Source organism: Xenopus laevis, chromosome 2L (assembly GCF_017654675.1).
Source record: "Xenopus laevis strain J_2021 chromosome 2L, Xenopus_laevis_v10.1, whole genome shotgun sequence".
In the NCBI taxonomy this organism is placed as follows: domain Eukaryota; kingdom Metazoa; phylum Chordata; class Amphibia; order Anura; family Pipidae; genus Xenopus; species Xenopus laevis.
Window position 1 is genome coordinate 46,874,377 of NC_054373.1, and position 24,129 is coordinate 46,898,505.

The 24,129-nt window shown below is 38.9% G+C and overlaps 1 protein-coding gene across 2 annotated transcripts; it reads right to left on the bottom strand.

Moving 5' to 3' along the window:
* Positions 1-422: 422 nt before the first annotated feature.
* On the bottom strand, positions 423-22,856 carry nagpa.L (N-acetylglucosamine-1-phosphodiester alpha-N-acetylglucosaminidase L homeolog). 2 transcript variants are annotated; one of them, XM_018246290.2, is made up of 12 exons: positions 22,081-22,856; positions 21,236-21,472; positions 18,536-19,021; positions 17,362-17,501; positions 15,952-16,060; positions 15,298-15,426; positions 11,902-12,107; positions 9,002-9,049; positions 6,937-7,065; positions 4,642-4,773; positions 3,554-3,635; positions 423-951 (listed from the first exon to the last, which is right to left on the bottom strand). In XM_018246290.2, exons 2-12 carry the CDS (start codon positions 21,433-21,435, stop codon positions 765-767), a joined length of 1,848 nt encoding a protein of 615 aa, XP_018101779.1. In that variant the 5' UTR covers positions 21,436-21,472; positions 22,081-22,856; the 3' UTR covers positions 423-764. The 2 variants fall into 2 exon arrangements, with proteins under 2 accessions (XP_018101779.1, XP_018101778.1); XM_018246289.2 differs by having other exon boundaries at positions 21,236-21,500.
* Positions 22,857-24,129: the final 1,273 nt, after the last annotated feature.

Below are 24,129 nucleotides of genomic sequence, written 5' to 3' on the forward strand. Positions count from 1 at the left end.
ATCATCCAGATGCTAACATCTGGTAAACTTGGCAGCATTTCTTCACCGATTTGGAGTTGAACACTGGTATAAATAGAACCTTGTAGTCCTACAGCAAAATCTTTATAGCCCCACCCCTCCGGCAATATTTTGTAAGATAATCTTTTTTGTACACACACACATACAGTATATATATATATACACATACATACATACATACATATATATATATATCTCATCACTCAGGGCTTCTTTTACTTCTGGAAGCCTGGGTCACTCCTGGCTTGGATTATTTTTGGCACGCCGTTTGAACAACATCAATATACAACATAAACATACATTAAAACAATTTCAATCCATTACATTCTTTTGAAATATTAAAAAGTTCAGGTAAAGGTAATTGTATGAAAAAGAAAGAACGTGAAAGAAAATGTGCAGCAATTACCCAGTGCAAAGTATTTCTTGTAAAAGAGCAAAATAATTAGCTTGCAGTAATACAACCAGCACCAAAGTCTCTGTGTGGCAGGTTTAGTTGAACTCTGTAACTTCAGAAATTTTGTGCGTAATAAATGGCAAGCTTCTAATCCCAAATTTGGGGTGAATTTGATTGCTGTACCTTGCTGCATATACAAGCTTGAGACATTTTGTGCGTAATAAAATTCAGGCTTCTCACCCCCAATTTTAGGGTGAATTCAAGGCAGAGGTTTTGTGTATGGCTCAGAAAGCATAGTAACATTTGTTGTTCTTGCAACTGCAGTCTCAAAATGTAATGTTTAGGTTCCATCTTAATTTGCATCCCATGGGTCAAGCATCCCATTTACCTCCATATTTCCATTAACCTCCTGAAGCTGGTGGTATGAATACTTGCTATCTATATGTCGCCCTCGGCTCTGTAACACCTGTTTCATATTGAATGCAGCGCTGATCACAAGTAGCAAAGCAAGGGTACAGGTCGATATAACCCACTTCCACCTGGAACAAGGAAATAGAGATGATTAGTTTGGAATATAACATTTATGTAAGGAAAAAGTACAATTAAAATTAATCGTTGGCTACAAGCGAGGTACTTTTTCCTTGAATACATTTTTTGCTACCAATTAACTCTGCCAATAGTCAGACCTCGTCAGTAGCGGACAGGATAATATTATTTTAAGGTAAATAAGGGTATCCATCCATTTTCCCATTATAGTTTGGAATATAACCCTGGATGAAATGTGTTCTTCTACCTTTTGTTGAAACTACAACTTTCTGTTTTTCTTAACAGCTGGAGGTTTGATTTACTTTCTTATTAAAACAATGCTATTTCTAAATCTGAGAAGTTCATCCAAGACTAAAAATACTAAATAAAATATTGTTGGTCACAATAAACCACTGGACAAATGGTTTCCTGATACGTGGATGATATTTCGCCTGCTCGCCTATATATCTTCTCTCCTCTTCCTACACACTGCTTCTTGGTCCCTATGCTCAGCTCAGGACAACGTATTACTCAAACAGTTCACCACAAGAGCTGAGTCACGCATAAAACCATTTTCTCTGATTGCTCCAGGCTTCTGCAATGCTCTAAATTTTTCCATCAGACAAGCTCCTGCATTAACCCTTTTCTCAAATCAATCCAGGAATGTAGAGAAAACATGTGCTACAACACACCTCTACTATTATGTCAGGGAATCAGAATGTAATTTGTACTATAGTGGCGCATATAATGAGCAGTAGTGACCAGCTTCCATAGGGCAGCTGACACAAACAGGTTTTGGAGACATATAAAGGCATTATATAGTAGATATTTTAATTCTTAAAAATGGGGGGTTCACCTTTATGTTAAGTTTTAGTATGTTATAGAATGGCCAATTCTTAGCAACTTTTTAATAGGTCTTCATTATTTATTTTTTTTATAGTTTTTGAATTATTTGCCTTCTTCTGACTTTCGAGGATTAAAACGGGGGTCACTGACCCCATCTAAAAAACAATGCTCTGTAAGGCAACACATGTATTGTTATTGCTACTTTTTAATGTTCAACTATCTATTCAGGGCCTCTCCTATTCATATTCCAGTCTCTTATTCAAATCAATGCATAGTTGTTATGGTAATTTGGACCCTACCAACCAGATTGCTGAAATTGCAGAACTAGAGAGCTGCTAAATAAAACACCAAATAACTAAAAAAAAAACAAATAATAAAAAATTAAAACCAATTGCAAATTGTCTCAGAATAATCCACACATACTAAAAGTTCATTTAAAAGTGAACAATTATATAATCACTAGGTAATAACCAAATAAGAACATTCTGGTGCAGCCAGGACCGCTTGCCACTTAACCTAATGTAAGTTATTTCAGTTTGTACGTAAAACTATATAAACATTTATCCTGCTGAGAATGGTATAATGGTACCTTGGGATTTTTTTTTTTCTAGCCAAGAAACAGAAAATAGAGCACAGATTTATGTCAAGAGAAGACATGCACATACCTAGATACACATTGCTCTGAGGAGCCATTATGCATGTTGTTTATATTTAATGCAGATGTTGCAGATGAGTTATTTGCCCGATAGAGTAACATAGCATCCATATACATGGTGATAAATTTGTCCATAATAAATAAATGATAGAGGGGATACCCCTGCTAAATACCTCGTTATTGAGAAATGCTGCTTGTGTCTCACTTTTTGCCCCTTGAGCAATGAAAGGGAAAACTTGGCTTGAAGGAATAAAATTAGGGTAATTTCTCCAGACACAGGTAGACCCCAGGTATACAAAAAACCTCATGTGATTTGCTGGGGTATGCCCAGTTATTGACAGACTGGCAAACATTTTTCTCTTACCTATACTGGTAAATGTTGTAGGCAGCCTTGGGAGTGAGCATGCTCAGTTTGCTCCTCTTCCCCCCCACCCTCCCTTCCCTGCTGTAATCTGAGTCCAAAGCTATAAGTGAGCAGGGAGAGACTCAGGCAGGAAGTGATGTCACACCAAGCGAATAATAGGTCTTTTAGTTTCCCTTATTTAAGGTGGCAGATGCGTCCTCTTAACGATACCAGTGCAAACTTTAGAAAAGAGATGTTTCTCAAAAGTTCTATACTACTGTATAGAGCAGTGGTCCCCAACCAGTAGCTCGTGAGCAACATGTTGCTCTCCATACCCTTGGGTGTTGCTCCCAGTGGCCTCAAAGCAGGTGCTTATTTTTGAATTCCAGGCTTGGAGGCAAGTTTTTGTTAAATAAAAACCAGGTGCACTGCCAAACAAAGCCTCAATGTAGGTTGACAATCCACATAAGGGCTACTAAATGGCCAATCACAGAACTTATTTGGCACCCCAAGAACATTTTTCATGTTAGTGTTGCTCCCCAACTCCTTTTACTTCTGAACGTTGCTCACTGGTTCAAAAGGTTGGGGATCCCTGGTATAGAGAATCCTTCTATGCCTTGTTCTTGTCAGAGACTTATGTTGTCTTTTACAAAAAGATCTTGTGTGAATTTATCAAAAGTAGGTAAGAAAAACAACATGCGATCAAAAAAGTATCCTACCAAAGCACAAGGAAATGTAAAACCTGAAAGGGTTGTAAGACAGGAAAACTTACTGTGCAAAAATATTTACTGCAGTTTCTGAGTGCCGGGTGTTTTTCAAGGATGTACACAGCAGGGTTTCCATACACTGTCCAACTGTAAAGAGAGAGTAACGTAATGAAGACGCAGAACAGAGACTGGAAAACTACACTGCAACATTTTTCCATGGTAATGAGCAAATAAAGTCTGTCTTGTGGAAAAAAAAAATCTAAAATTAAACACATCTGTACAGCTACCCACTGTGTCCCCTAGTTCCCCATGCAAGCTGACAAAAAAACTGAATTACACACTTAGACCAATTCACAAAGAATTCTACTAACCAAAAACATTATTATACATGCAATAGAATTCACCCATCAGAATGCTGATTAGTAGCACTATTTCAGGGACCTTTGCCGATACAGTAGGGTTTACTGTCCCTTAAGGGCTATTCCACACGGGGAGATAGCCACGCGTTTGCGGTCGCGGCGGCAAAGCGCCGCGCCAGTCGCCGCGACTGGCGCAGGCGACAGTTTTGTATGGGCGCCTATGTAAAAACGCCTGTGCTAACCACACGAGGCGATGCGCTTTTCAACAGTCGCCTGAAAATGCCTGGCGAGGCATTTTCAGGCGACTGTTGAAAAGCGCATCGCCTCGTGTGGTTAGCACAGGCGTTTTTACATAGGCGCCCATACAAAACTGTCGCCTGCGCCGGTCGCGGCGACTGGCGCGGCGCTTTGTCGCCGCGACCGCAAACGCGTGGCTATCTCCCCGTGTGGACTAGCCCTTAACTACTATCATGAAACAGATTGAAAAACATGGACTACGTTCTGTTATTTCAAACTAAGTTTAAAGGTTCAGTATACTACCCGAATCGAATCCTGGATTTGGTGCATCCCTATGTAGTAGTCAATGGGAGGTTGTTTTTTTTTTTAAAAAAAAAACTACATACATTTTGCCTATTGTTTAATTATGAATTATGTAATGTTTATGAAACAGAATCTGAAAGTAAAGTCACGTTCTTTTCCAAGCACAAGTAGAAAATTACTTCAAGAAACAACAAAAAAACATGCATATTTATTAATTAACATTTCTGATTTAAATGACCATATAGAAAACAAACCTTTTGATGACAGTTCATTTAAGCTGGGTTTTTTAGTAATATTGCAGCTCCCAGTTAGATGATCGCAGTAGCACTGATTCTTACAGTGACAAGCATGTTGGCATCCTGCCCCATAAAACCCAAGTGGACACTCTGCAATAGAGACATTTTAAAATGTGAATACACGTGAAAGCTGTTTATGGAGAGAATTGATTACATTATAACAAAAAAAGCAAGTAAAAATACAATCATTTTGTCTGAATGCAGTTGATGGCTGAAAATAGATACAGGTATGGAATCCGTTATCTGGAAAGTTCTGAATTACGGAAATGCTGTCTCCCATAGACTCCATTTTATCCAAATAGTCCAAATTTGTAAAAATGATTTCCTTTTTCTCTGTAGTAATAAAAGTATCTTGTACTTGATCCCAACTAAGATATAATTAATCCTTATTGGAAGCAAAACCAGCCTATTTGGTTTATTTAATGTTTAAATAATTTTCTAGTGGACTTAAGTTATGAAGATCCAAATTACAGAAAGGTCCGTTATCCGGAAAACCTCAGGTCCTGAGCATTCTGGATAACAGGTTCCATACCTATACTTTTTTTATTTTATTTACAAGTACATTTTAAGCACAAGGCACCTTGTGGCCTTTGGTGCTTCCCAGCTTGTGCAGTGTGATCCATTCAAGGAAAGAAGACATTTTCAATGATTCAAGAAACAAGTGCAAGAAAAATAGCATGTTGTGCCCATTTTTTTGCACTTTGCCCCATTTTTGATAAATAAGGCACACTGTGCTAAACACATAATCCATAAACAGTTTTCTCCTGGCCAGTAGTCTTTTTATGGTTGTTTCAATGTTAAATTGGATGCTATATTGAACTCTGAGGTGCCACTATGAGTGTATAGTTCAAAACCTTTTCCTCTTGCATTGCTTATCACACTTATAACCTTTATTACACTCTTCTATTTGCATAAAATTTCCCATTTAATGACAATTGCAATCTTATCCCAGCAATGCTGTTTGGGTGGACAGGGTCGGACTGGGGGGCCCGGGGCCCCACCCGGAGCCCCCTACAGTGCCGGCGTGTATGACGCGTCTGCGCGTGGCGCCGTGGTCAGACAAAGGGGGCCGCGGCATTAAGATGCGGGTGCGGATCTGGGCCCGGTGGGGCCCACAAGATCCGGGAGCCCACCAGGTTTTTTCCCAGTGCCCCGCCGCCCAGTCCGACCCTTTGGGTGGAACATATGCTATACTGTAGGTGGATGCTTCCTACTCACTGCAGTAAGAGGTATTTTAAAGGGTCAAAACTGCAAATTCAAATTTCAAAAACATGGAATTGTAGAGATTCATTAAGCACAAAAAACCTTTCAATAAAATTATCAGCATCTAAAAGCTGGCCAGTTCATGATGTAGTAGGGATGCATAAAATCCATCTTTTTGGAATTCGTCCGAATTCTTGAGCTTTCACGCAAGATACAGCCAAATCAAATAAAAACCCATTACAGAGCAGCAAATTGACGCATGCATGACAATTTTTTTTTACTTTTTATAGGGTTTGGATTCAGTTTGGCCAGACACTAGGATTCAACTCAAACATGCTGCTAAAGGTTCAGATTTGGCTAAATCCTGGATTCATTACATCCCGATGTAGTAGTCAATGGGAGTTTGAGAATAATCCAAACAACAATGATGCAATGTGTTTTCACTGTGTTTGAGTAATTATTTTATGGTTTACATAAGATTTCAAGATCGGCATTTAATAATAAATAAGTGAACAGGTGAATATTTATTAGAATTAGAGAAAAACTAACTCTAAAATTTGATTATTATTAATATATATGATTAATATTAGCTCACAATTCCCAACCAATGAGGCGAGTTTAGCTACTCGCCTCAGGCGGCAGCGCTCCCCTGGTTGCCAGGGGCGGCAAAAATGCCGCTCCTGGTAACTAAGAGCCGAATTTCCGGTTTTCAACCAGGAAATTCGGCTCTTCCAGTGCAGAGAGCGCAATTGCACTAAGCGTCATGGACCGCCCCTGCCCTCTCCGGCGCGCTAAAGGTGAGTGCCGTGGGGAGGGGCGGTAAAAGAAGGCTGTCTCAGGTGGCATAATGGCTAGAACCGCCCCTGTTCCCAACCAAAAAGATATCAATGTGCAATAAATAAAGACAAGCATAAAGGCAATTAATTGGGTCATTACTCTTCCATCAGGATATACAGTGCAAAAAGTGTGTGCATAAAATGTTTTGGGGGCTTCCATCTCCTTGGTTCAAGATTAAAAGTGTGCAAGAACAAGTAGTTCAAACTACCTTACCTTCTTCACAATACAATCCTGTGTAGCCATCTGAACACTGGCAGGACCCATCAACATGGTTACATGTGGAATTGTTTTGGCAAGGGCACTTCCGTCTACATCCTTCACCATAATAACCGTGTACACAAGCTAATAACCAAAATACATCAGTGACTTGACCCCACATAATAATATTTAATAATATCTAACATCACCATCTAAACACTTCTAGCAAAGTCTGGCAATAAAGGAAAGGGAGTTTCACAACATAGTTGCAAATGTTACATTTTACAGTTACATTTTATTTCACAAACTTTAACTTTAAAACGTAGGAACAAATGAAATATGGTAGTAATTAAATAGTACTTGTAACATGTGCAAATGTTTGCACACCATAGTAAGGCAGTATTTAGTACAATCACATAAAATGCAGAGCACAGCAGCATGGACCATAAACAAGGGTGCAAGTTAAAGAATACCTACAACATCATAATCCCTCCCCCCCAGCTGTACTCTGGTTGGGGGGGGGGATTGTATTTATTTTAGAAACCCCCACTTGCAAGAGCTATGTCCAAACCACAGAATGAGAGCTCTATCTGGCTTTGTTGGGGCATATACATGCATGTAATGAATCTAAAATATCGCTTCCCATAATCCTTCATCACACACATGAATAATGAGTGAGCAGGGGAACTTGCTCATTGTATGTATGCATTTACCCCAACACAGCCAACCGCACTGGGTGCTCCTTTCCGGGAAATAATATAATTGCTTCCCTCAACCAGAGTGCAAGCTCTGTTTACCCGGTTTTAATCCAATAGTTGCCCTTTAACCATAAACGCGAAAGAATATGCAGACAGCATACACCATTATTATGACCATAATTTTTTGACTGTTCCAGTTTATATTTTGATAATCTGGAGGTAAGAAACACATTATCACATATCACTTTTGGAAAAGATAAATAAATCATGCTATAATTATAATAATAATACAAGAAAATGTATTTTAATTAGGAATAACCGCAACATAATGAAGATTACTGATTTAAGCTGTCTTGCGCCTGTTCTCTTAATTAAAAAATGCATAGTCTATTTTTATTTAACAGGCAAATGGATCATGATCATGAATTTACACTCACACATTCTCAAATATTATTCAGTATATTTTTTTTAAATATTCTATATAATACTCGATCTCCCATATGAAATAAAAGGCAATACGTTTGCCCAGGAGCAGTAACCCATAGCAACCAATAAGATGTTTGGTACTACCTGCTGATTGGTTGCCATGAGTTAATGCTCCGTGGCAAACTTAGTGTCTTTTATAACGTGTATAATGCAAGTAATGTGTAGTAAACTACAGTAAACAATCAGCATGTAGAATCTACTGTCCAGCTGTAAACATCAGATTGGCTGCTATGGGTTACTAGATGTTGGCAAACACTACAATAGTTTGTATAAACAAGCTACTATGCAGCATTGGAGGCAGTTGAAATAGGGCTAAATGGCAAAGTTTACATAGTGGATAACAAATAAGCTCTCTAAAACACCCTTATATTCTACAGAGTTTGTCTGATATCTGCTGTGTAACCTTAGCCTTTTCTCTTTTAAATGCCTGCCCCACGGTCACACACCAGCTTATTTATATAAACTCTAGTAGTGTTTCTGAAGCAAACACACCAGTTGTACCAGAACAGGGCAACAGTGCATTATATTTTAGTTACTTTTAAAAACATTCATTTTAGGTGTTACTGTTCCTTTAAGAGTCAGACCCAGAAAACAGAAACAAACGTTGCTTTCACCAGCAATTTTTATTTACAAATAACTTTAAAACCCCAGAATATTTTATTTAATGTATAATGGAACGGTTTTTTGGATGGCGGACCTTTTTAAGGCTAGTAATAAACATGGCAAAAACCCAATAGGGTTAGTTTTCCACAAGTATGGGTTTATGCATCTTACTTACATTACAATACTTTTTATATATACACATGATGAGTAGTCATTTAGAGCAAACGTCATTATTTGGATTTTAACTGGTTTGCCAAGAATAGTTTTAAAAATACCAAAAAAAATATACTTACAAATATTGCAGTCAGCACCAATCCAGCCCTGGTCACACACACATCCGCCTACAAAATAATGATTGAAAATATTGAGGTGTTGGTGGATGATGGGATATTAAAAAAAAAACAAAAAACTAGAGGGCCCTTGATCATAATTACTCCATGTGCACTGGAAGGTAATATACAGTCAAAACGGCTTGTTTTCCAGGTGCCAAATAGACAATGGGTCATGCTAGACAGCTCTGCAAATCCTAGCTGTTGACATGGATGGGTCTATAATATAGCATTCCTGTAATCTAATGATCTGTAAGCTACACACTAATGTCATAAGTTGTAAGTAAGAAAATAACCACCACAGTAAATTTGTAATGAACTGTTATAGTATTTGTGTGAATGGGAAATTCTCATGCCCCCTCAAATAGGTTTGTGATTATATGTGTGCGTGAGCCACTGTAGTCAGGGTGTCTGCTCCTCCTATAGTTCCACCATTGATCACTGCATTTGAACTTCATAAGGGTTGCTAAATATAACACAAAAATACCCCAATCAAATAATTTTTTGACTTTTCCCTTAATACAGTCCTTGAACACCACATTTACATACATATTCTCTCTCTCTTTTTGGTGATGTTAAATACTGCTCTAAAAATATATAAGTTTGGTCATTTTGCTTTGTGCTAAACTGTAAATTCTATTTTTATAAGCAGTATTTTCTGAAGTCAGAACACAGTATTTCTAACTTTAAAGAGGCACTAGCGCTAATCTGCATGTCTCTCATGGCCCAAACTCCATGCCTCTTTTTCACTTACTCTTTCGCTGCTGCCATGAACTACCTCTTTAAAGGAACAGTAACATCCAAAACTTAAAGTGTTTTAAAGTAATGTACTGTTGTCCTGCACCGGTACAACTAGTGTGTTTTCTTCAGAAACTCTACTCTAGTTTAGAATACAAGTTGCTGTGTAGCCATGGGGGCAGCCATTCAATGCTGGAAAAGGCAAAAAGGCACAGGACACACAGCAGATAAAAGATAAGTTCTGAAGAATCCTATTGCATACTACAGAGTTGATCTGTCATCTACTGAGTATCCTGTGCTTGAATGACTGCCCATGGCTACACAACAGCTTGTTAATATAAACTGTAGTTGTGTTTCTATAGCAAACACACCAATTTTACAAGTGGAGGGCAGCAGTACATTATATTGTCAAGTACTTTCATTTTTTGGTGTTAATGTGCCTTTAAGTCATCTCAGAGTCACATGACCTGCATAAAAGCACTCTGCCTTTTTCCTTATGCTCTTATATGGTCACCTCCTCAGTGACTTCTAATATATTTGCAGTCATATGAAAAAGTTTGAGAACCCCTCTTAATTCTTTGGAGTTTTGTTTATCATTGGCTAAACTTTCAAAGTAGCAACTTCCTTTTAATATATAACATGCCTTATGGAAGCAGTAGTATTTCAGCAGTGACAAAGTCTATTGGATTGAGTGCAGGTGCATAAATTTGGGCACCACAACAGAGATATTACATCAATACTTTGTTGAGCCTCATTTTGCTAATGTAACAGCCTCTAGACACTTCCTATTCCTATACTGGATGGTGGTATTTTTAACCATTCATCCATACAAAATCTCTCCAGTTCAGTTAAATTTGATGGCTGCCGAGAATGGACAGCCTGCTTTAAATCATCCCATACTGTAGATTTTCAATGATATTCTAGTCGGGGGACTGTGACATCCATTCCAGAATATTTTACTTCTCCCTCTGCATAAATGTCTTTGTAGATTTCCAAGTGTGTTTAGCGTCAATGTCTTGTTGGACTATCCAACCACTGCGTAACTTCAACTTTGTTACTGATGCTGGAACATTATCCTGAAGAATTTATTTATATAGTGGGTTAAATTCATCTGACCCTCGACTTTAACAAGAGCGCCAGTCCCTTAACGAGCCACAGAGTGATGGAACCTCCACCAAATTTGACAGTAGGTAGCAGGTGTTTTTCTTGGAATGTGTTCTTCTTCCACCATGCAAAGGGCTTTTTGTTATGACAAAATGACTAAACGTTTGTCTCATCAGTCCAAAGCACTTTGTTCCAAAATGACTGTGGCTTGTCTAAATGAGCTTTTGCATACAAAAAGCGAGAGGCGTGAGTGCAGAACGGGCTTCTTTCTCATTTGTGCAAATTGCGCTGAATTGTAGAACGATGTACAGATTCACCATCTGCAGCAAGATGTTCTTGAAAGTCTTTGGAGGTGATCTTTGGGTTGTCTGTAACCATTCTCACAATCCTCCGCATATGCAGCTCCTGTATTTTTCTTGGCCTGTAAGACCTGGGTTTTACAGCAACTGTACCTGTGGCCTTCCATTTCCTGATTCCATTCTTTACAGTTGAAACTGACAGTTTAAACCTCTGAGATAGCTTTTTGTAGCCTTCCCGTAAACCATGATACTTTGGTTTCAGATCTTTTGAGAGTTGCTTTGAGGATCCCATGCTGTCATTCTTCAGAGGAGAGTCACACAGAATTGGCCACCTTATTGTAAATACTGTACCTTTTCTCATGAATGCCTATGAAGTTCAAGGCTTAACTAGCTAATCCAACCAATTTGGTGTTGCCAGTAATCAGTATTGAGAAGTTACATGTAATAAAATTAGCAAAATTACAAGGGTACCCACATTTTTGCACAGCCAGTTTTTCATATTTGATTTAATTTCATACAATACTGCTTCACTAAAAATCTTTGTTCAGAAAAGAACCCATTACTCAGATGTTCCTGGAAAATGAAAGACATACCACGGTTATCTTTTGTGTTGAAAGTGGAGTCAATTATTATGCAGGCTGAGAGGGGTTTCCAAACTTTTTCCATATGCCTGTATAAATTACAGGAGGGTGTACATTATGTATTACACATTTACTGACTTACCTTCAGTACAATTTCCATGTGCACTGCAGTTTAAAGGGCCACAACTGAGAACAGAGCAAGCAGGCCCAGTCCAAAAGTCTGTACACTGGCACTCTCCCAAAATGCATTGCCCATGGCCTGAACAGTCAGGAGGATCACAGAAAGGTTCATGAACACACACTACAGTAGAGATGCTCCTTGGGCAGCGCCACATTGGGTTATAGTGGCTGAGGGTAAAATAAATAAAGATAAATTCATGTAACATAAGAATCCAATACTAACTTCACATAAATATAGGAATGTTGCTTTTACCTATTTTTAATTCTTTGATATATATTTTGTGGATCAATAACGTATTTTTGTGACAATATAGTAAAACATATTGCACTCAAAATGACACATGCAGCGGATTAATTTGACACAAGCCACTGCTGTAACCCTGGAGCCAACTTCAAAGCTTATTGCATGCGAAGTGCAAGGCTCTGCACAATCTTTCAATATGGACGTTTCCTTTCCAGCATAACTGTGGCTTTTACCTCAAGAGACTGCATCGTTTCTGGAGCTCAGCATTAATATGACATTTGACCATTGTTCAATGGATGCAATTCCAGTGCGCCTATTAGCATAGTGTAAAAACATTGGAATTCCGAACAGCTTGGGACCCCCTGTGTCAATAGGCGCATTTGTACATGATCTACAGAGATATTTGTTTTCTGCACCTTCTGACAACTTGCCACCACTAATTAGGAGTCCAAGATGGTAATAGATGCGCTACAAATAGAAAATTGACAAGTACCAAAAAGAAAGGAACTGCTAAAGAGAGTGAATAGTGTTGCACAATCTATAACATGCTGCTAAGTGTAAAGTTAATTGTACATCGCTGGAACACAGTGTAAATAAAGAAATCACTTTCTAGTGTATGATTAATTCATTATTACTTCAATTCATAAATAAATTCATTTTGAGAAAAACCAAAATTCTGTGTCATTATTGAATCTTTTGGAATCAGTTAATAATTAATTCATTATTAAAGTGCTAATAGTGCATAAAGTGCCAATTATATAATACGCAGTTCACAATCCACTGATTACCCAATTAAAACGTAACATTTAATAGCTCCATTAAAAATTAGAGGGAAATTCAAACATTTAAAAATGATTATATGTATGCTGATCTGGTATAAAAGTTATAAGGATTACAGCATTTATACTGTATTACCATACTGGTCCCACCTAGATCTTACATCTACCTAAATGCCCTCTGATTGAATATATCGTATGTCGTGGGGATCAGGAGAAAGTGTATGCGGTGTAGTAAATTAGGTGATTAAAAATATAGATAGGAACGGCGGACAGACTATTCAATGGATAACATATCCTTAAAGGGGTTGGTCACCTTTGAGATAACATTTAGTATGATGTAGAGAGTGATATTCTGAGATAATTTGCAATTTGTTTTAATTTTTTTTATTATTGAAGGTTTTTGAGGTTATTTAGCTTTTTTCAGCAACTCTTCAATTTGCATTCTAAGCAATCTGGAAACTAGGACCCAAATTACCCTAGCAACCATGCATTGATTTGAATAAGGGACTGGAATATGAATAGGAGAATGTCTGAATAGAAGGATCAGTAATAAAAAGTAAAAGTAACAATACATTTGTAGCCTTACAGAGGATTTGTTTTTTAAGAAGGGGGCAGCGATGTCCATTTGAAAGCTGCAAAGAATCAGAAGAAAGACAAAACTAAAAACTATAAAAAAAATAAAATAATGAAAACCAATTGAAAAGTTGCTTAGAATTGGCCATTCTATAACATAATAAAAGTTACTTTAAAGGTGAACCACCACTTTAAATAAATATCACTGCAGACATCAAGTCCAATATGGTGTGCAAACAAAAGGTTAAATACCACTTTGTCCTCTCAGAGGCACTCAAATGAGAGTGGCCTATTCTCTGTCACTTGTTATATCACAACACCACATACTGGAAACAAGCAATTGCCCAAGTGAAAAGTCTGTATTAGTGTGATAAGGGTATCATAGGTTTGTCGTTTACCCATATCTAACAACAAAAGTTTCCCAATTCCGCCTCCCCCTGCACTTGAAAAAGCTTAATTAGATACAAGTGCCTTAAAGGGGAACTAAAGTCTAAAATAGAATAATGCTGTATTTTGTATACTAAACATGAACTTAATGCACCAGAAGCCTAATTAAACAAATGATTTATGTTTTCAAAGTTGGCCGCAGGGGGATGTCATTTTGTAACTTTGTTAAACATCTTACACTACAATACAATTTCAAGACCATGCACATGCTCAGTATGGTCTGGGCTTCAGTTGGGAGGTTAAGCTTAGGGACCGTAGTAAATCATCAAAACAGCACAAGTCAAATAATATCTGCCATAGAAGCTGATACAGTAAAACTAATTAATAATAAGAATATGCAGACTGCACTGAGTCTGTGTATACAAATCTCTACACAGTCGCCGGCTGCTTTACAGGGAAACAAACAAACTACTGCTCAAGGTCAGGGACGTAAGGTAGGCCATTTGAAAGTATGATTGTTTCCCTGCAGAGCAGTTAGGGACCGTCTGAAGTTTCCTATCTGCAGCTGTCGGAGCAAGTAAAACAAAGGGGTAATTTCACTGCATACAGTCAGGTTTCTTATAAAATCGGAACACATTTTTTTAATTAAAGTATATTGGAGATAGGTTTCTTTTTCATTAAAGAAAGTAGAAATGGGATTTTATTTTTCTGCCTTTACATCCCCTTTAAAGGAGAAGGAAAGGCTAAAACTAAGTAAGCTTTATCAGAAAGGTCTATATAAATACACCAGTAAACCCTCAAAGTAATGCTGCTCTGAGTCTTCTGTCAAAGAAACACAGCATTTATTTCCTTCTATTGTATACACATGGGCTTCTGTATCAGACTTCCTGTTTTCAGCATAAAACTCCAGGGCTAAGCCTTGAGCATGCTCAGTTTGCTCCTCTCTCCCTCCCTGACCAAAGCTATGAGTGAGCAGGGATAGACTCAGGCAGGAAGTGATGTCACACCAAGCTAATATGGCAGCTGCTAAACAAATAGAGAGAGCTTCTAGAGCTGTTTACTTAGGTATGGTAAAGCATTCTGCAGACTAAATATAGTGTTATAGCTTGCACTATGGTGGCTTATCTATTAGCAGTAAACTGCTTTAGTAGCTTTCCTTATACTTTAAATTACTATTTAACAAGTAAAGTCATTTTTTGTGCCACTGTAGTTGTGGCTGCGGTCATGTTAGTCCGTTAACCTTTTTCTGTTGACATTAATACATTTTTGCGTAGGTGTGACCCTGAAGTTATATCTTTTCTGTATCCAAAATATCTATATATATTTCCGTTTCATAATAAACATGGCACATATTCCCATATACTAATGTAAATACCAGTGATCAGATGGATAATTGGCGAGGGTCCCATTTATAACCAGAGTAGCTGATCCACCTCCATCCAGGTTTATTGCATTAATAACTCCTTGGTCTTTTAAGAAGTTAGCCAATTCCCACAAGTTCAGGCTGCAAAAAAAAAAAAAAAAAGTAGGAGTCCAGTATTATTTTCCAAGCAATAGAGTCTTACGGTGCTTAAAAAGTTACAGAAAACATGGGTATAAATGCATTTACATAAAGTTAAGCTTTAACTAATTACACAGCATTTAGATATATGTTATGTTAACCATTTCCCTGGTAATTGCGTGTAAGAGCAGTTAACAACAATGCCGTTTATACCATGAGGCAAAGTGGTTCTTTACCAGAGGTGGAAAAGTCACCCCTTCATACAATTTAGTGATTGGTGCAAATCTTTGTATCTAGCTCATAATTTGGCATGAAGCATGTTTGGGCTCCCAGCTACAAACACTGCAATATCCTGCTCTGGCCTAGGGATATTGGCAGCATTCCCGAAGGGGTGTCATGTGAGTACAATGATTGGATGCCGTCATCTCCACGATATATTATTAGGCAAACTTGGCTGGATGTATTACACAATATGACCACCTTGTATTATTTACTTATGCAATAAAAAAAAAAGGTAGACATTATTACCCTCTATCATCTGTCTGTCCATCCACGTGAAAAAGAATTAGTCGACCTTCTCGATCATGCCCAATAGCAGTCCGAGCAGAAATCACATTAATAAAGTGATCAAAGTCACCTGGACAGAAAATCAAGAATGTGTTTAAACAATGAGAAAAACAAGTTATTTTAATATTAACACAAAGATGCAAGTTAAAATGGAATGAATCGCTAAAATAAAAACTGCTAATGACACCCATTGATTTTGATAAACCTGTCTGCTGCTGTGCTTCATGGTCAGTGCATAAACTCCATATAGGATCGACGCAACTCCTAGAAACACATGCACAGAAAGAATGCAGAGGGGATCCAAGATAGTGGCGGTTATCTAAAATGCCATGTTACTGAGGCCAGTCTAGACAAAAGTAATCATTTTTCTGCCCCAAAAATACAGAAGGCATGGGCAGAGGAGGGTTAATTTTTTCCCCAAGTTAGTGATTGAAGGCTAACAGAAGCACCGGCCTGGGGCATCAGGTAAGTGATTATAATGACTTGGGGGGGGGGGGTGCCCAATATCCCCAGTATTTTATATAGATGTGTAGCAACCATTTTAGACTAAATTTATTTTCCATGTCAGAACAAATTGCTATCTGAAACATTAAACCCACATGCCATTTGCATTGGGGATTAATGATTTGGATAAGTGTTAGTATGCAGACTACTGACAACCTCTGTAAAATTCTCAAAGCATCAGTGGTCTGTGCTCATTTTCCCTTGATATATTTTAGCAAAGCGTCCAACAATAAATGTACACAAAGCATGCATGTAGAAAGACAGGTTGTTGAGGGGGGTTTAGTAAAAGGTAATTAAATTATTTCAGAAACAGTACTATTCAAAATCCTGTATAATTTCCATGATATGAGTGCAGTAACTCATAGTGAAAAATATTCAGGTGACCAGTCAACGCTACTGATTACTTGTTATAGGCAATTAGACCTGTAGCAAACTTTGCCCCTTTAATTACATAACCCAATAAAGCTTATGGCACATTATGCAAGGTAAATGCCATGATCTTCTATGGGAGAAATGCAACAGTCAATCACCCTTACCTTTCTGCAGTGCTTTTTTTATGACAGGAAAATTAGCAGTTTATTACAGATGATGGCAGAGTCAGATGGGAATGTATATTGATATATAACTAGGGTTGCCACCTGGCCAGTATTTTACCGGCCTGGCCAGTAAAAATGATGGCTGATCCCAATGTTATTAATAGGGAAAAAAGATAAATATATAGGAAGGCCGGTATTTTTTTCCAGAAAAGGTGGCAACCCTATTTTTAACTTATGTGTACGGGGGAAAAAAACACCAATATGGACACAACTTTAATCCACAAGAAGGACTATGAATCTAAAGATCTTTTCAACTGAAGATACACTGTACCTGTAGTTTGAGTTTTATCACATTCTGCAGCTTTACTTTGATTTATGTAAACCTCTCCATTTCGTAGCAACCATACAACTCCACTCAACAACTGCACAAAGGGGTTTTCTGCTTCCAAGACTTGCTCTTCAGAGAGATACCTAGAATGCAGAATACAAATCTGAAATTATGAATAATGAACTGATCAACAAGTTGCTCCTTATGATATATAAACAACAGTTTCTGCAGGTGTTCTTTTACCTGACTTTAAACAAAAGACAGGAAACTGGGCCTAGCACCTACTCAGACCCAATCATGTACTAACCTCCCCGCTAGGTGGGATCCAGGAAAATGAGTTCTGAGCATGTATACTCTTTATATTCTTCAATAAACAAATAATAAATTGCAATGACATCAAACTTTACCCTGGAAAGGGAAATAATCACCCAGGGCTCACAGATGACCACTTTAGGTGTCTAAAGTAAAGCGAAAGCACCTGATAAAAATATGTCTAACCCTCAGAGTCTCTACATAAACTATGCTTCACCTGCTTTGTGGCACCAACTAAGACACAATGCAGGGGACTTTTAACTAAACATTTTAACATTTTCAAGCACAACAATGTTCTGGCAGCCCAGGATTAATCTACTCTAATTACTCTCCCAGCAGAGGCCAGTGCCTACCCAATACTTTTGCTTCTGCTGTTTTTACTTGGATCCACCGGTCAACTGTGCACACAACCATATCTCCGACTAACAAAGGTAACTTACATGTAAACACTCTATACAGCAGGGATCCCCAACCTATTTCACCCGTGAGCAACATTCAGATGTAAAAAGAGTTGGGGAGCAACACAAGCATAAAAAATGTTCCTGGATGGAGCCAAATAAGGGCTGTGATTGGCTACTGGTAGCCCCTATGTGGACTAGCAGTCTACAGGAGGTTCTGTTTAGTAGTACATCTGTTTTTTATGTAATCAAAACTTGCCTCCAAGCCTGGAATTTAAAAATAAGCACCTGCTTTGAGGCCACTGAGAGCAATATCCAAGGGTTTGGGGAGCAACATGTTGCTCGGGAGCTACTGGTTGGGGATCACTGCTATACAGAGACATTATCTTTTCCCAACCTTTTGTACTTCCCCTTTGTGCTTTTGCTGAAAAAGTAAAACGACTCAATTTTTAAAGAAAAGAACTTACCCAAAAATTAAAGTACCATCAGATTTGATGCCAAACTGTGCATTTTGGATGCCCTTGGCACTCTGTACCAGTTTTCCATCACTCACAATATTCCCAAAGCAATTTCCCGTATCTATATCGAAATATCCACCATTTTGTGCCACAAAGCAGTTTCCATGCTTTATGGTTTCTTCAACAGTAGCTGTCAATTTTTTACTACAACCACCTGGTCCTCCAGGTTCCAGTACAGAAAAAGTCCTCAATGGATTATTTACGTATGTAAAATGGCCATACGCGGTTTTCATACCGCTTGTGGTAGGAAACTTTGATTCAAAGATTCTTGTGGTAGCAACTGGCATCCAGGTAGAATTACTACTGGGCCATTCTTCATGTGTTCTATTACCGTGAATAACGGGCTGACAATCTCTAACATGACGATAACTATGGCTTGGCCCATGCTTAGCATGTGGTTGATATGGTGATAATAAATCATCATTCAATGAACTCCTAAAATAAAAAAAAATACATTACTATGATTTTATGATTATTTTGGGTGTGGAGCTTCAAGATTTACATTTTTTTAACTATAAAAGAAAATAGCCAATAATAGAAGTACAGGTATGGGATCTGTTATCCAGACTTATAGGGACCTGGGGTTTTCCGGATAAGGAGTCTTTCCGTAATTTGGATCTCCATACATGTCTACTAAAAAATATTTTAAATATTAATCAAACCTAATAGGATAGTTTTTCCTCCAAAAAGGATTAATTAGTTTGGATCAAGAACAAGGGACTATATTCTTATTACAGGGAAAAAGGAAATAATTTTTACAAAGTTGAATTATTTGATTAAAATTGAGTCTATGGGAGATGTCCTTCCCGTAATTTGAAGCTTTCTGGATAATGGATGCCATACCTGTACAAAACAAATTCACACATAAAACTTAAAAAAGCATTAGTTACAGATAAGGGGTAAGATATCCTTTTTTTACGAAAAAGTTGCACCTTCTTAAAGTGATACTGACACTAAACATTTTATTTCAAAATATTAATCTACATGAAAAGTTACCTATAGGTCATGTTGATCGTTTTTTGCGGATCCGTTTGCTTTTGTAAATAATAGTTACTTGAACTTGACTGTCCCTTTTCAACTTGTCAGTTAGCGTTTCTAATGCTAACGGACTCCTGCTACACAAATATTGCAGCCCCCTCATAGGGAACAAAGGGGGTAAGAAAGGTAATGTAAAAGTATCAGGCAGATACTTTTATGGAATAATTATAAATAGCATTCAAACATAATGTTATGATAGATATTAAAAAAAGTTTATTTTCTGGTGTCAGTATATCTGTATTTAGAGTGCATACTGAACCAAATTAAAGTCACAAGTACTAGAAAAGAGAACGTGACTATTTATTGATCTCATGTGGAACAAGGGTTTACACTGCCCCTTTAAAGGGATGCTGTCATGGGGAAAAAAATTTTTTTTTCAAAACGCATCAGTTAATAGTGCTGCTCCAGCAGAATTCTGCACTGAAATCTGTTTCTCCAAAGAGCAAACATGTTTTTTTTTATATTTATTTTGAAATCTGACATGGGGATAGACATATTGTCAGTTTCCCAGCTGCCCTCAGTCATAAACTGATGTAATTCTTTTTTAACCAATGTTTAAATAAAAGTAATTTTTTACTGAAAAGCTGAAGCGACTAATCTGTGACCCTGGAAGTGCGCTCCCATACTTTGGGATTCTACACGCCCTCAGTCATGTGACTTGTGCTCTGGTAAACTTCAGTCACTCTGTTGATATCACCCCCCCCCCCCCCAGCAGCCTAACAACAATGGAAAGGTAACCAGATAGCAGCTCCCTAACACAAGATAACAGCTGCCTGGTAGATATAAAGTGCTGGCTCTTTCTGAAAGCACATAAGCAGAAAAAATAACCTGAGATGGCGCCTACACACCAATATTACAACTAAAAAAATACACTTGCTGGTTCAGGAATTACATTTTATATGGTTGAGTAAATTATTTGCAGTGTAAACAGTGTAATTTAAAAATAAAAACTACACCCTAAAAATCATGAAAGAATCCCTTTAAGGATTCTGAGCAACCCTAATTAAGAAACAATGAAAGACCAAGAACAATTAAGATATAGATAGCGGTATAACTATAGATCCCTGGGAACACCCATGGCCCCCCTGCACCAGAGTACAATGCAATTTTGGGAAGCAGATGGGAACGGGGGGGATCACCAGCTTACCTGTCTTTTGAACTAGTGAGTCCCAGGGCCCAACACCCACTGTGACATTATGTGCATGTATGCACTACTACTGCATGTTAGCTTGGGACTTGCAGGCAAGGGTTGCTATTTGAGGAGTAAGGAAGTATATGGAGTCATTGATCCATCCAGAATTCTAACATATTTTTCTAGAATGTATTGCAGAAAGACCCTGTTTGCTGGCTGCTGAATGTAAATTCACATTAACAAAGAAATTATACACATATATACATATACATCAGATGAGTAAAATGTGGAGCCCCCCCAACATCACTGTAATTTTATTTATTGGGTAAAGAGAGATTCAACAGTCTTCCAGGTTTTTTATGAGCTGTAATGGCAAGAATCCGCAACAACTCAAATTAAATGCACTTGGAGGACTGCAGGTTAAGGCTCTTTCATTAACAAATTGATGCAGATCATAAACATTCATTTAGTTTACTTACCTGGCACTAATAAGAAGCCAGCAATGCAAGAGCAGCAAATACTTTAGCATATCCTTGCAGTTCAGGCTCTTTGGCTCAGATCCAGTTATGTGTCCGTATAATGCTGGTATAACAGTGTTCTTTTTTTCTGAACTTTCATAAAGATATGCATACACCACTTTAACCACGTGACAGGCAGCAGTACTTCTGGGCGCCACCATGTTACAATCCAGAAAGGTCACATGACCACTTCCTGTTCTAAAAGGAAGTGTGTAAAGAACATAATCTAAAGAAATTCAGACCAGAAAGAGAAGCATGAGACTTTTGCATGGTGAACAGAAAGTTACTTAAATATACTGTACAGGTATGAGTTCCGTTATCCAGAAACCCATTATACAGAAAGTTCTGAATTACATTGACTCCATTTTTAAAGAAACAAGTGCAAAAAGGTGTGTGGGGTTTGGGTGTAATTTAGTAATAATTAGGGAGTGCCAGTGGGAGATCAGTGGTGTAGATGTGCTGCAGGAGGAACTTTTTTTTTTTTTTTTTTTAAATGCGGACACTGTTTTACATTTTGGAAGGGTCCTCCAGCAAGGGGAATCATGTGGCCAATGGATTAATAACTGGGGCCCCTAGGGGGGCTGGTTAGTGTGGGGCCCAATGTCCACTGCATACAACTATCTGAGCCTAGATCTGTGGCCCCTGCCATCTGCAGCTGAATGTGGCTATTAGACTCCCAAACCAGCAGCCACTGCTCTGTTATCTATCACATGTTACTGCCAGACTATAAACACGTGACCCTGGCTAAGTGAGGCTCAATCCTTTCCCCATCCACTCACAGAAATCCCTGTCACACACCCCCATACCTGTGGCACAATAAGACACCTCACATCAGCGCTGAATAAACACAAGAAAGGGATCAGCAGCAGAGACAAGTAGTGAAACAACTTCTTCCCGGTATTAAGTAGTTGCTAGTTCCTAGCCTCAGAAAAGACCTTGATTACATCACCATCACATGACCGTATCATGTGACTGCCCTGGGAAGGATTAGCTGCTATTGAGCGGTGAGGGAATGCACTGTGCTACTTGCTGGGGGTGGAAGGGTTCACTGTGCAATTTTCCTGGGGGTGCGGTGAGGGGATACGCTGTGCCACTTGCTGGGGTCAGGGAATACTCTGTATCGCTATTTGTTTGTGGGCAGGAAGATGTACTGTTCCACATGCTGGGGGTTGTGGGGTTCAGTGTGTCCCTTGTTGTTAGTGGGGTATTAGGAATTCATTGTGCTGCTGGGTTGCAATATTATGTTATGATGCGGATTGCTTGTATAAATCTTGTACTAGCCATGCTTTAATTGATCTATTCCAAATCCTCATAGATTTAACAGCCTTTAGGCCCTTTATCTAACTGTGCTATCTGGTGCTGTGTAATCTTCATGTGGGGTGTGTAATATATGAGATGTTGTGTGATTTAAGATCAGTGTGGCATAATCATGTGGGTGCTGTGTATACTATGAGAAATGTGATGGGAGAAGCCAGTCAGCCAGGAGGTACAGGATTTGGAGCGGGCAGCACAGTGAGAGGAGGAGGGATTGACTGGCAGGGTGGAGAGGCAGCAACAGAAAGTCATCAGGGGCCACAGCGACGGAGGCACAGGTGTAGTACCGTCAGTTGTACCTGGTAGCATGCCAGGATTGGGGATCACTGGAGTCAGGCGAGCGGTGTTCAGCAGGGTAGATCCAGCAAGAGAGAGGGCTCCCATCCATTCACATCAGGAGACTGCAGACTTAGAGCAGGAGTAGATCCAATGGATCGGGTCGAATGAGGGCCCTGAGCAGGACTCCTCACTAGGTATGGTCTTCCAGGGGGGGACCAACAGGCCCGGGGGGTGGTTGCCACAATGAGGAGCCACAACACAGCGGGGAACTGTGGAGAGAACACCTGGAGAGCACAGTCATGGCCCAATGTGCCCAATGACCAAAAGGAAGTAGGGACCACAAAGGCCTGGCTTTGGGAAGAGCCTGGCCCAGAGCCAGGTTCAATTGCTCAGGGGCATGGGAAGAAGAGGGCAAGGGGGCAGCTTCAGTGTGGCAGGGGTAGCACAGGGGGCAGACAAGAGTGGGGCAGATGGAGAGGAGCAGCCAGCCACAGGGTTGCAGCCAACATGAAGGAAGCAGAGCAAGAACACAACAAGGAAAAGTAAGCTATTGTTTCAGCATCGTAGAGACAGTCAAGCATACGTGGTGTTTGTGGGCCCCTTTGGTGCATGTCAAGCTAGAGGTTATGAATATTGAAGAGCGGGGGTTTGTGGAGGAAAAGAAAATGCCGTACAGGAAGATGGCAAAATCATTTGGCAAATGACTTTTGACTTTTTGCATTCTTGCTAGTAATAGTGAAGGAGAGATATCCTTCCCTATATAGACAGTATTTCGGAAGAGCTTATGGTTGGTCCCGCGACAACCAGGGCCACTATTTGAAATCACGGGGCCCCGTACAAAATAATTTTCGGGCCCTGCCCACCCCAAGCCCCGCCCCGGATCCAGCCAACTCCACACAACAGTTAAAAGACCACACAGACATCAGTGATAAAAAAAAATGTAACCCCCCCCAATTACACACAAGTTATAAAATGCTATTGATGGTCAGGGCCCCCTTATAAGTTAAAAAAAAATTGTGGCCCCAAAGAATATTTTTAAAAAAAAACATTTTTGGCAGGGGCCTATAGAATATTAAAATAATACATTGGTGGCCAGGGCCCCCCTTACAAGTTAAAAAAAATTGGGGCCCCAAAGAATATTTTTAAAAAAACATTGGTGGCAGGGGCCTATAGAATATTAAAATAATACATTGGTGGCCAGGGGATTACATTTTCTTTAAAAATGATGAATTTGATGTTGCCCTAGTCATATATATACATTT

Excerpts from the sequence above, each read along its gene's own strand:
- nagpa.L (XM_018246290.2), bottom strand. The coding sequence starts at position 21,435 with ATGGTGGCGCCCAGAAGTACTGCTGCCTGTCACGTGGTTAAAGTGGTG. Across the intron at positions 12,108-15,297 it reads AATTATCCATCTGATCACTG|CCACTATAACCCAATGTGGC; the intron begins GTATTTACATTA and ends TTTTACCCTCAG. Across the intron at positions 952-3,553 it reads GCAGTAAATATTTTTGCACA|GTGGAAGTGGGTTATATCGA; the intron begins GTAAGTTTTCCT and ends TCCTTGTTCCAG.